This window comes from Hemiscyllium ocellatum, chromosome 31 (genome assembly GCF_020745735.1).
Source record: "Hemiscyllium ocellatum isolate sHemOce1 chromosome 31, sHemOce1.pat.X.cur, whole genome shotgun sequence".
Classification (NCBI taxonomy): Eukaryota; Metazoa; Chordata; class Chondrichthyes; order Orectolobiformes; family Hemiscylliidae; genus Hemiscyllium; species Hemiscyllium ocellatum.
Window position 1 is genome coordinate 50298939 of NC_083431.1, and position 13339 is coordinate 50312277.

General features: G+C 41.0%; 1 protein-coding gene across 3 annotated transcripts in view; it reads left to right on the plus strand.

Annotated features, from left to right (window-relative positions):
• Window positions 1-13339, plus strand: part of zzef1 (zinc finger, ZZ-type with EF hand domain 1) — a 240311-nt gene that overhangs the window by 70740 nt on the left and 156232 nt on the right. For all 3 annotated transcript variants that reach the window (XM_060848324.1, XM_060848326.1, XM_060848325.1), the window contains exon 18: window positions 2840-2954. In XM_060848324.1, the coding sequence (XP_060704307.1) occupies window positions 2840-2954 (115 nt within the window). The remainder of the gene's footprint in view (window positions 1-2839; window positions 2955-13339) is intronic.

Here is a 13339-nt window from a genome sequence, read left to right on the forward strand (position 1 = left end):
AGCAATTTGTCTTTGTTTCTGATTTACATAATCCGTAGTTCTTTCATTTTTGTTAAGCACTTTTGAAAAGTAGTCTATTATAATGGAGAGAAACCAAGCAGGCAATTTGTATGGAGTCGATAAGGTGGTTGGTAGATGTCTGTTTCCTAGACTGGGGGATTTCAAGACTAGTGGGCATATTTTGAAGATGGGAGGAGAAAGATTTTAAAAAAAAAAGAGCAACATTTTTACACAGAATGGTTCACGTAAGGAATGAACTTTCAGAGGAAATAGTGGATCTGAGTACAATTCCAATGTTTAAAAGACATGTTGATAAGTACTGAACAAGAAATGTTTGGTGGCCAAGTGCAGGCAGGTGGGACTAGTTTAGTTTGGGATTATGTTTGGCCAAAGGGTCTGCTTCTGAGCTCTATGATAAAGCTGGATAAACAGATAAGATAAAAATGACCATATCATTCAGTTCCATGCCTGGTTAAGTATTGATTGGGATGCCAGAATTTCCCTTGCCCTCAGTTGCATTCAGTTATGTTTAGCTGGGATAACCTGAACTGAATTCATTCTCATGTAATTCTGCAGAAAAGTGTCAGCCTAGATTCTATGCTTAAATCTCCGGAATGGAGCTTGGTCCCTGTGAGCTCTGAATTGGAGATGCAAGTCCCATCTCCGAGTCTTTGCAAAATATGTCGAGGGTAAGAAGTAACAGCTGTATATCATTTGTTAACAGAGGTGTGTTAATTGATCTAAGGTAAGGAACAATAACACTTCCCAATTTTATGAAGTTATAGCACTACAATTACAACATTTAAGAGGCATCTGGATGGGTATATGAATAGGAAGGGTTTGGAGGGATATGGGCCGGGTGCTGGCAGGTGGGACTAGATTGTGTTGGGATATCTGGTCGGTATGGACGGGTTGGACCGAAGGGTCTGTTTCCACGCTCTATGACTCTAATTAAATTGATTGCAGTAATCAAACCATTCAGTTTACATTCACAGTTCCTCTATGCTTCCAGGTTTGAGCTGTATTGGTGTTATCCCTCTGCCTAGTTAGAGTCTGGATTAATACTGCTGCTCAAAACATCTTTCCTCTTGGAAGATAATACACAATATCAGAGTAGAGCCCACAGTAATCTGATTAAATTTGTGAATTTGCTGGGAAGTTGAGCTCAAGAACTAATGAATTTGATGACAAATGTAGGAAGTTTTCATCTATAAAATTACAAATTAAATTGCAATATATTAAATTTCAGGGTGACATTCAGTAAATTATCTTGCTTATTTGGCCAGCATACAGCTGTAACTTTTGGGTCATGCTAGCATTATTATAATTTAAAGTACATGAATTTCAGTTTTATATTATCAAGTGACTTATTAAAGTTGAAATGAAATGTTTGGAGAATAATTTTTTTTAAAAATCAATTTATCCAACATAAATTAAGGGAGTTCTCCCTGTCAACTCTCTGCTTGGCTCTGTCATTCACCCCTAGCCTTGCTCAAACTGCTGAGGTAGCAGGCCCTGTAACTGATCCCGGGAACTTCCAACTGGCCGTCACGTCTTTTGCTGTTGATCGGACACACCAGTTGCACAAGTTCAGTTTAGCAGAAGAGTCAGCTTTATGTTTCCTGATGTAATCCTCCCACATGTACAGAACAGCATACCTTCCTAGTGTACTGACCTATAGATCTTCTACTTCTAGAAAGAACCTTCAAACAGGGGCGGCGTGGTGGCTCGGTGGTTAGCATTGCTCCCTCACAGCACCAGGGACTCTGGTTCAATTCCCGCCTTGGGCAACTGGTCTGTGTAGAGTTTGCACATTCTCCCAGTGCCTGCGTGGGTTTCCTCCGGGTGCTCCGGTTCCCTCCCACAGTCCAAAGATGTGCAGGTCAGGTGAATTGATCATGCTAAATTGCCTGTAGTGATAGGTGCATTAGTCAGGGGGAAGTGTAGGGGAATGGGTCTGGGTGGGTTACTCTTTGGAGGGTCGGTGTGGACTTGTTGGGCCGAAGGGCCTGTTTCAACACTGTAAGGAATCTAACTTAATCAAATCAAAAAAAAACTTGTGACAAATGCATTTTCATCTATAAATGAATCTGTAAGGAATTTTTCTGGAGCTTTCTCATGATGGGTCTTGGAGATTTTCTACTTCCAAACTCCAAAATGAAAAATTGGCCATTTTTTTGGGATTGAAAATGTGTTGCTGGAAAAGCGCAGCAGGTCAGGCAGCATCCAAGGAACAGGAGATTCGACGATTCCTGAAGAAGGGCTTATGCCTGAAACATCGAATTTCCTGTTCCTTGGATGCTGCCTGACCTGCTGCGCTTTTCCAGCAACACATTTTCAGCTCTGATCTGCAGCATCTGCAGACCTCACTTTCTCCTCATTCTTTTGGGATTGTCTTTCTTTTTTAAAAATGGCCTTCATTTTTTTTTTGTATGCAGATGCCATGTTGTGATTTAATCATATTAAAAATCAGTGTGTTTGAACTATGATCTGTTTGAGTTGAGCTGTTGTGGCAAGCCTCAAATTGCTCATTATGGTCCAGCCTGCTAAATATTGCCTCCCCTCGTAAGGAAAATAATTAATTAATGTTCTGGTTGGATCAATCCAGGAAATGAGTGTCTTTTACATCATGGAGTTGTACAGTGATGCTTTGGAAACCTGTAAGAGTTCTTTTGACTAAGCACAGACAGAACAGCCAAAATGGAGTAACTCCTGTGGTCCCTGTTAACTTTTGTTTGCTTCATTTTTCAGGATACAGTATTATGAGTCACAGTATTTATGGATCTAAATGATTATATTTTAGACAAATTGTGGTAATTTGTATTGTTTTTTGGTGCAGCAATCAAGATCCAAGTGGGCTGCTTCAGTTGCCGCAGAAGGGAGTTCCTGCAGAATTTGACATTAATCCAGTAATGATGGTCATGGATACTTTGCTGTTAGTTGCAACACGAGAGGTAAGGGGACCATTGTCTCTGCTTTTGAGTGAATGAGTGGTTTTGAGCAATTAAATATTTTTGGTGAAAGGTTGGTAATTTGCAATATGAAATTCCAGCATGAATAAAACTAAACACTACTGATCATATATAACCTGTCTCAATTGCCTATGAAATTCTGTTAACTTCAATGATGAAGGGAATGACCCAAGGTCAGGACAAAGGCTAGTGTTACGACACAGCAATGAGCCCCTTCCACCTTTTCAAAGCTCCCTGGGATTCAGGATGATAGCACTTGATATAAAGTGCTGTATGCCTAAGCTATCCATGGCTTCCTTAAACAGCCTAGCAATAAAGTTAGACCCCTGGTCTGACTAAATCTCTCTGGGTAGCCCATACTGAGGAAGGAAAGCTATTCATTCCCCGACAACCCTTTTTACCTTAACACTCTAATGGAGTTGCCTCCGGAAATCTGGTAGATGCATCCACTATGGTTAGCAAGTACTGGTTCCCACTTCTAGTTTTAGGAAGGGGACCTACACAATCAATCATAACCTGAATGAAAGATTCTTTAAATGCAGGAATTGGCAACAAAGGTGCTGGTTTTATTACTGTCAGTGGCTTACCTACCATTTGATACGTATGATGTATATGGCAAAATTTAACCACATCCTTTTGCAGTCCTGACCAATGGAAATGATTTTGTATCTTAGCCTGAGTCTTACTCACGCCTAGATGACCTTCTACTGCTAATTTATGTGCTACCCATAATATTTCCTGTATGCTACCAGCAACACAATCTGGTGCGATTTCCCCCCCCCACCCCCATTTCTGCTCTGCACTGCTCTGCTGTGGTCTCCATTTTTGTCTTAGGATTCTATCTTTAAGATAATAACCCTCAGGAATAATTCTGACTCCTTTTCTGAGTATGCATCAATAATTAGGTCTTTTATTGTCTCATTTTTCTGTTATAAGTCCATTAGCCTTTCAGAACTAATCATTTCTGCCTGACTCTGTACCTGTTCAGGTTTTTCCTGCATCATTGCATCAAACAGGGTGTCTGCTAACTGAACTTTAACTCCTTCATCTTTCTCTTTAGGTTTTGCTTCTTGTTGTGACTTATGATAGTGGGATCTTATTACTACATAGTCTGAAAACATTTCAGGGTATTTTTCTTTGAACTCCTCCGTTTCCCTGTTCATCATTTGGCTTCTGCACAACAAGGGGTGTCACTCTCACCTTGGATCCTGCTAAATCATTACCAAGAACAAACTGTGTTCCTGGAACTAACACACTGTCAGTCTCGCCCACTGTTACTTTCTCAGTCTTGATTTTGCTCTCCAACCTGATCTTGCACTGGGGAACGATAAATTTCTGTCCATCTATTCCAAAAGTTACCACTCTGTCTGGTAACATGTCAGAAAGAATGCAAATACGTTCATCTCTTATTATTAGAGATTGATTAACTCCCGTATCTCTCAAAATTGTAACTACTTTTTCTCCCTCTATACTTGCTGAGTAAACTTTACCCATAGAGGTGAAATTTTTATAGAGTTCAGTCATTAACTCAATACCCAGCCCCTGCCTAGGCTCTGCACTCCGCTGCACTTCCTCGGCTTTTCTTGGGGCCGCCTCTGCTACCTTGACTAATGACACTAGCTTAGCCTCTTTTACCACATCTTTCCCACAATACCTTTCTTTAATGACCAGCACGTGACTTTATATATCCCACTTTACACACCTGAGGCCTTTCACCTCCTTTTCACCCTCTTGGGCTTCTTTTTCCAGCTGTGGTAAACTATTACTAGTGTACTGTACTCTTTGTTTTGTAGTGAAGAATCTCCCCTTCTCCTAATTTCTAGCCCTCCCAGGATGAAGTTTCTGTTAGAAGCTAAATTTCACCTTATGCACCAATGAATATTCATCTGCCATCTCTGCTGCTGCTCTCATTTCTTGAACTTTCTATTCATCCACACGAATTAATATCATCTCCGGAAGTGAGTTTTTTTTTAACTCCTTCAGCAGGGCAATCTTTCTTCCAGCCTCATAGGTCTTATCTATTTTTAAGGCCTGCACTCATCTATCAAAATGACTGGTTAATTCTTTTGAACTCAATATAAGTCTGACCTGATTCCTCCTTTGTTTTTGAACCGTTGTCTATATGCTTCTGGTACCAATTCATAAGGAGTGTTTGACATCAACATAATCTTTTGACCCCCCTCATCTGACAGAGCTGCAAATACCACATTAGCTCTGCTGACGAGTTTAGTCTGAACTAGCATTACCCAGAAGTTCTCTGACCGCTCCCATCTGTCTAGCCAGCTTTTCGAATAAAATAAAGAATGCTTCAACATCTTTCTCATCAAAAAATGGCATTGTTTTAACATATTTGCATACATCACTGCCTTCTCTCTTCATCTCCAACATGTTGACTTTCTTGACAAATTCACAATTTCTGAAGTTCAAATTCTCTCTCCCTTTCTCTCTCCTCTCTCTTTGCTCAGCGAAGAACCTTCTCTCCCTTTTTCCCCTCTCTCTTTTCTCCCTTTCTTTATTTTCTAATTCCATTTGCCTCAATTGTAATTTCAAGTTTTTTCTAACTCTACTGCACTTGTCTGTTTCTCTGATACACTCATGTGCTTGAACAACTCCGTTATAATTTCAGCTATCCTTTTGTCCTTGGTTAAACCCAATTCTGACCTATTTGCTAATTCTAAAAGTATGGCCTTTTTCTGTCTTTCTAAACTTCCTTGGCAAGTTTGGGAAGCAGCTTCAAACCCCAGAACCTCTTTAGCAATCTTAAGAGCCATTTCTCTCTCGTTTAATGTAACCAACCATAAGTCACCGAAATTCAACAAATTTTCTCACCTTTGTTTTATTTAAAGACTTAGGACACTAATTGGCAAGTGTTTAAATCTGCTGGGACCCAAAAATCCCAAATCTGTTCAAATCTCAGACTGGATCTGTCTAAACCAGCCCAAATCTCAGACCCGAATCCCCAAAATGTTATGGCACGGGTGTGTGAACTCTTCTGTTGATTAAACCAACCCCTAGAAAAGCTCACCTCACCTCATAATCTATTAAAATATGAGTGACAGAGAACACCCAAATTCCACTATTTCAAGAAAATAACAACAATTTTTTTAACTCTAAAAGTGAACATTAGACAACAACTATTCCCAATTCTAAACTCCCTTTTCTCTCAACTGCTTATTACCTGCCTCCAACTTTATAACAATATGCTATTTCATTAAGACACTTATTAAAATTGCATCAGCTTAATTTCAAAATCTCACAGCTGCTGTCATCTTCTGTGACTTCACTCTTCTAGCTGATGAACTCCCTGGGTCGTCATCTGTCTTTTTACTGCAAGTATGTTTCATGTGATAGAGAGTGCTTCCTAATTTCTTGAATCTGTTTCAATGGCAGTTGCACGCTCTCTAATTTTCAAAATGCCTGTATTTTTTATACCCCCTTAACACCAGATTGGCTCGATTTTGGCAAAACAATAAATTCAAACTCGATTGGACTTTAGTATCCTGGGGCATAATTTAAACTGGTTAAATTTGAATTGTTGTCTAAACAACAACCAAAACTCGGGTATCAATTTCACAGCCAAATGTTACATGTTTTCAATTTTCCCAGTACATTCTGGGACTGTTGTCTAGTCATATACAAAGGTGCTTGTAATCTCTCGTTTCAGAACAGCATTCACTCTCTCTCAAAGATGCAGCACACACCTTCAAGTTCATAACACTAGGAGGGAGGAAACAGGTCAGACCAGATGGGAGGGGCAAGCTTGAAGGCATGACTGAGGCAAGGCCAGAAGGATGCAATTCCTTGGAAATGGAGGGTTCAAATTTAAACTGGGACTGTGGACATTAAACAAATATGCAGACCTTAAAAATGAAACAGTGTTAAAATGAAACTGTTGAGCGGGGCAGCTTAAAGTGAGGACTTAATGTAGAGGTGTACATCTTGTTCAGTTCCCTTTTTGTCATGGACCAGACCACCCACTATTAAAAATATATGAAGAGGATAGCCTGGGTCCTGATTTTTCCCAGTGTTAAAGATAGGTGTAAGGTGTTGCATTCCAGATGCAATTCGATTGGTTAAACTGCTCAACTTCAACCAAAATACACTTTATTTCCACACAACAGTTCAAACACAGACAAAGTGAAAAAAATTGGATCAACTATAACTCCATCTTTGAGGGGCCCTGTTCTCTCCCTAGTTACCCTTTCGTCCTTTAATGTATTTATAAAAACCCTCTGGATTCTATTTAACCCTTTTTGCCCTCCTGATTTCCCTTTTAAGTATACTCCTGCCTTTAAACTCTTCTAAGGATTCATTCAATCTATCCTGTCTATACCTGACATATGCTTGCTTCTTTTTCTTAAGCAAAACCCCAATTTTTCTAGTCATCCATCATTCCTACCTTTCCTTTCACCCTGACAGGAATATACTTTCTCTGGATTCTTGTTATCTCATTTCTGAAGGCTTCCCATTTTCCAGCTGTCCCTTTACCTGCGAACATCTGCACCCAATCAGCTTTTGAAAGTTCTTGCATAATACCGTCAAAATTAACCATCCTCCAATATAGAACTTCAGCTTTTAGATCTGGTCTATCCTTTTTCGATTTTAAAATGAATAGAATTATGGTCACTGGTCCCAAAGTGACACCCCAGTCACCTGCCCTGCTTTACTTCCCAAGAGTAGGTCAAAGTTTGCACCTTCTCTCGAAGGAACATCTGCATACTGAATCAGAAAATTTTCTTGTTCACACTTAATAAATTCCTCTCCATCTAAACCCTTCACACTATGGCAGTCTCAGTCTATGTTTGGAAAGTTAAAATCCCCTACCATAATCATCCCATTATTCTTACAGATCGCTGAGATCTCCTTACAAATTTGTTTCTTAGTTTCCTGCTGACTATTAGCGGTGTCTATAGAATAGTCCTAATAAGGTGATCATCTCTCTCTGATTTTTCAGTTCTACCCAAATAACTTCCCTGGAAGTATTCTCAGCAATATCCTCCTGAAGCACAGCTGTAATGCTATCCCTTATCAAAAAGACCATTCCCCCTCCTCTCTTGTCCCCACCCAACCCCCCCTTCTATCCTTTAGCATTTGTATCCTGGAATATTAAGCTGCCAGTCCTGCCCTGAGTGACATCTCTGTAATTGCTATGATATCCCAGTCCCACGTTCCTCACCATGCCCTAAGTTCATCTGTCTTCCCTGTTCAGCCTCTTGCATTGAAGTATTTATTTAGTTTGAGTCCTACTTTGCTTTGTTCCTGCCTGCCCTGTTTGATTCGCTCCCTTTCCCAACTGTACCAGTCTCAGATTGATCTCCTTCATGATTTCCATGCGTTCTCTCTCCTCCCCACCACCACCATCCCTTACTAGTTTAAATCCTCCAGAGCAGCTCTAGCAAACTTCTCTGCCAGTATATTAGTCCCCTTCCAATTTAGGTGCAATCTGTCTACCCCAGAAGAGATTCCAATGATCCAAAATGTGAATCCTTCTCCCATACACCAACTCCTCAACCACACATTTATTTGCTCTATCCTCTTATTCCTGCCCTCACTCGCTCGTAGCACCGGGAGTAATTCAGATATTACGACCCTCAAGGACCTCATTTTTAAATTCTTCCTAACTTTCTATATTCTCCCTTCAGAATCTCATCCTTTTCCCTTTGTATGTCGTTGGTTCCAATGTGGACAATGACCTCCTGCTGGGCCCTCTCCCCCTTGATAGCATTCTTCACCCTCTCTGAGACATCCTTGATCCTGGCACCAGGGAGGCAACACACCATTCTGTTTTCTTGCTGCTGGCCGCAGAAATGTTTGTCTGTGCCTCTGACCAGACAGCCCCCTAACACAATCGGTCGCTTGGAACCCAATGTACCCCCATTGCAACAGAGCCTGTCTCAATACCATAAGCTTGGCTGTTTGTGCTATATTCCTCTGAGTCCATCACCCCCCTACATTTTGCAAAACAGCTTTTTTGTTTCAAATGGGGATAGCCAGAGGAGACAACCTTGACTACCTGCCTACCCTTCCTATCCCTCCTCGAGTGAACCCATCTACCTGACTGTATGTGTGGCTTTTCCCTCCTACAACTGCCATGTATCTTACCCCCTAGCTCTGGTGAATTCCTGTTTGACTCTTAAGTGATGCTCCATGCAACAGGATAGGATTCACAGCCACAGACGTTTTCTGCAAGCTCATCAGTAACATGGAAACTCTCCCTAAACTCCCACATCTGACAAGAAGAACATATCAATCTACTAAAGGTCATCTTTGCGCCTTCCCAAATTGCTGACCCAGAAAATAGCACTTGACAGCAGTGACTAAGCTTCACAGTTATATTGGCTGCATAATACTTTGGAACATTTTGCAGTTGTGGAAAATGCTCTTTTTTTCAGTTCCCAAATCCATTATCTTTTTTAGATATGTATCCTGTGCATGATCAGTGCATCTAAGAACCTTTTTTTGTTATTTCCATTATCTTTAGGCTTCCATTTTTAGTGTCTCATTATTTTGCACTGCATTTTACAGCAACCCCTCAGAAACAAAATATGTAATTTTAATAAGTGCTAACTTTCCCAAGCAGGAAAGTTGGGGTTGTATCCAGAATTTAGTTTGGCAAGTAATTATGCACTTGTAAACCAGTATGGTCTAATGGGACTTATCATATGGAAGGTCAGTTGGCTGATGTGTGCCACTAGGTAGTGTTGTGGTTGATAACACCTTTTAGAAACGACTGGGAGATGCAGAGAATTCCTCAAGATAAGCCTTTATTTGCATACAAAAGCTGTGGCCATCACAGAGGACATCCCCAAAAGCCCTTGAACAGCGACAGTACTCTAATGTTTATGCTGTTCTAAAAGCTGCGCCCTATCCCTGTTACGTTAGCATAACCAATCGCACTAAGCCTACATTATATCCCCTGAACCAATCCGACTCTGCCCCAGTTGTCTTCTGGATTGCTGCAGACCATCATGTTGTGCCTGGTCATCTTTCTTCACCTTCTGTCATCTGACAGGCCACAGTCACGAAAGGCTGACTGAAGCACGCAAGCCAGACCTTACACTTATGGAACATCCCAACACTTATTACTTAGTTTTATATTCATATTTACCATAGTTGCCAATTAGTTTGATCCTGCAGTCTTGGTCTTGGTCCATGACCTTGTAGGTCACAGTACCTTGGAGACATATCAAGCTGCTTGTTTGATGTCATTAGGATGTCTGCCACAACTGTCCTTTCAGTCCATAAGTTTCAGATTCCTACCACCTCTGAAATCCACTAATGCTTACCTTAAATTCATGCCCACATGTGAAGCTGTGTTTGCATTGGATATTAAAGACCGGTTTGATTGAGCCAGCCTTTCGTTATTGTATGAACAATAAATAGTATTGTGGCTTAGTAAGATTGTAGACCTGCAGCAGAAATGTAAATGATATGAGTCACTGGATAAATATGTCTGTTCTTATCAGAACTTGTGGAGTGAACAAAATCATGTTTGTTCATCTAATCTTTGGAAGAGATCAAGTATATATTTTCATATTCGAGCATGAAAGACTTATTATTCTTCACTTCCTTGTGCCCTGTATTTGTTGTTCTGTTGTCTCACACACGACGGAAAGTGCACTGATACTGGCATGCTACTGCTCCAGAGATCACTCAAAAGTTGAACATATAATCAAGTTACTCAAAGTGTCCAATTTGTGTGCTTGACAAGCTCAGATTGATAGACTACACCAACCAGTTTTCTGTCTTTAACAAGAAGCTACTGCTTGCTGTAAATAAAGTGGTTCGAACCACAGGCCAACAAGATATACCTTCTCAACTTATTGTGCTTAAACTCTAAGGAAGAAGGAAGCGTACTTAAGGTTGAAGGAGCAAGGATCAAGCAGGCCTATAGAGGGCTGCAAGGTAGCCAGAAAGGAACTGAAGAATGGACTGAGAAGAGCTAGAAGGGGGCATGAAAAAGCCTTGGTGGGTAGGAATATGGAAAACCCCATGGTGTTCTATACTTGTATGAGGGACAAGAGGATGGCCAGAGTGTGGATAAGGACAATCAGGGATAGTGGAGGAAACTTGTACCTGTTGTTGGAGGAAGTAGGGGAGGTCCTTAATTAATACTTTTCTTCAGTATTCTTTAGTGAGAGGGACCTTGTCATTTGTGAGGACAGCATGAAACAGGCTGAGGCTCGACAGGTTGATGTTAAAAAGGAGAATGTGCTGGACATTTTTGAAAAACATGAGGATACATAAGTTCTCTGGGCCAGATGGGATATACCCAAGGTTACTACAGGAAGCAAAGAAAGGGATTATTGCTCTTTTGGTGATTATCTTTGTGTGCTCACTGTCCACTGGAGAAGTACCAGATGATTTGAGGGTGGCAAATATTATTCCCTTGTTCAAGAAAGGGAAAAGGGAATTACAGACCAGTCACACTTGCTTGTGTGGTGGGAAAATTATTGGAGAGGATTCTGAGAGATAGAATTCATGATTATTTGGAAAAGCATAGTTTGATTCGAGACGGCATGGCTTTGTGAGGGACGGATCATACCTCTCAAACCTTATTGAATTCTTTGAGAATGTAACAAAACGCATTGAAGAAGGTACAGCAGTGGATAGGGTGTAAATGGATTTTAGCAAGGTGTTTGAGAAGGTTCCCCGTGGTAGGCTCATTCAGGAAGTAAGGAGGCATGGGATACAGGGAAGCCTGTCTGTCTGGATACAGAATTTACAGGCCCATAGAAGACAGAGGGTGGTATAGGTGGGAAGTATTCAGCCTGGATCTCGGTGACCTGTGATGTTCCACAGGGATGGGCTCTGGGATCTCTGCTCTTTGTGATTTTTATAAATGACTTGGATGAGGAAGTGGAAGGGTGGGTTAGTAAGTTTTCTGATGACATGAAGGTTGGTGGAGTTGTGGATAGTGTGGAGGGCTGTTGTAGGTTGCAATGGGATATTGACAGGATACAGCTGGGCTGAGAAGTGGCAGTAGGAGTTCAACTTGGAAAAGTGTGAAGTCATTTACTTTGGAATTTGAATGCAGGTTACGGGGTTAAAGGAGGATTCTTAGATGTGGAGGAACAGAGGGATCTTGGGGTCCATGTCCATAGATCCCTCAAAGTTGCCACCCAAGTTGATAGGATTGTTGAGAAGGCATATGGTGTGTTGGCTTTCATTAACAGGAGGATTGAATTTAAGAGCTGCGAGGTTATGCTGCAGCTCTATAAATCCCTGGTTAGATGACACTTAGAATATTGTGTTCAGTTCCAGTCGCTTCATAATAGGAAGGATGTGGAAGCTGTAGAGAGGGTTCAGAGGAGATTTACCAGGATGCTGCGTGGACAGGAGAGCATATCTTATAAAGAAAGGTTGAGGGAGCTAGGACGTTTCTAATTGGAGCAAAGAAGGATGAGAGGGTGACTTGATCAAGGTGTACAAAGTGATCAGAGACATACAGTGGGTAGCCAGAGACCTTTTCCCAGAGTGGAAATGTCTATCACGAGGGGTCATAATGTTAAGGTGATTGGAGGAAAGTTTAGGGGAGATGTCAGAGTTCGGTACTTTACACAGAGTGGTGAGTGTATGGAATTCACTGCAGTGGTGGTGGTAGAGTCAGATACATTAGGGACATTTAAGAGCCTCTTGGATAGGCACATGGATGATAGTACAATGAAGGCTATGTAGGTTAGTTTGATCTTTGAGTAGGATAAAAAGTTGGCACAACATCATGGGCCACAAGCCTCGTTCCTGATGAAGGGCTAATGCCCGGAATGTTGACTCCTGCTCCATGGATGTTGCCTGACCTGCTGCGCGTTCCCAGCACCACACTGTTCGACTCTGATCTCCAGCATCTGCAGTCCTCACTTTCTCCTCCCTGCAGGAGGGAAGGGGGTGTGATTGGCGGTTGTGGAGTTGAAGTATTAAGTTGCGGCATTGATATTTCATATTGGTAATGATGAAAAGTAGGAGTTTTCTCATTCTGTATAACATTTATTTTAAATTCAGTCAGGGTATTTACTGAGATTTTTATTCAGACCCATCATTTGTATGCCTTGTCAAAAATAAAATTGGAAATCCAAAACAAAAAGATGGAAGTTCAGTCCCGAAATACACTTTTTGACTTTGCTGATGTTTCCATACTCCAATACTAACACAGTAATTTCCATCACGGTCTGTTCAATTATGTAGATCTGAAGATGATCCTAATGTTAAGTCTGTTTATATTAATGCTGAGGCTACTTCTATACAAATGAGTAGGAATAAGAAAGACAGGGCATCACATATATGGGAGCACATCCACCTGCAGTGTTCCCTCCCAAGTCTCTCTCAAACCTGATTTGAAATTATACAACTGTTTGTTCATTGTCACTGTG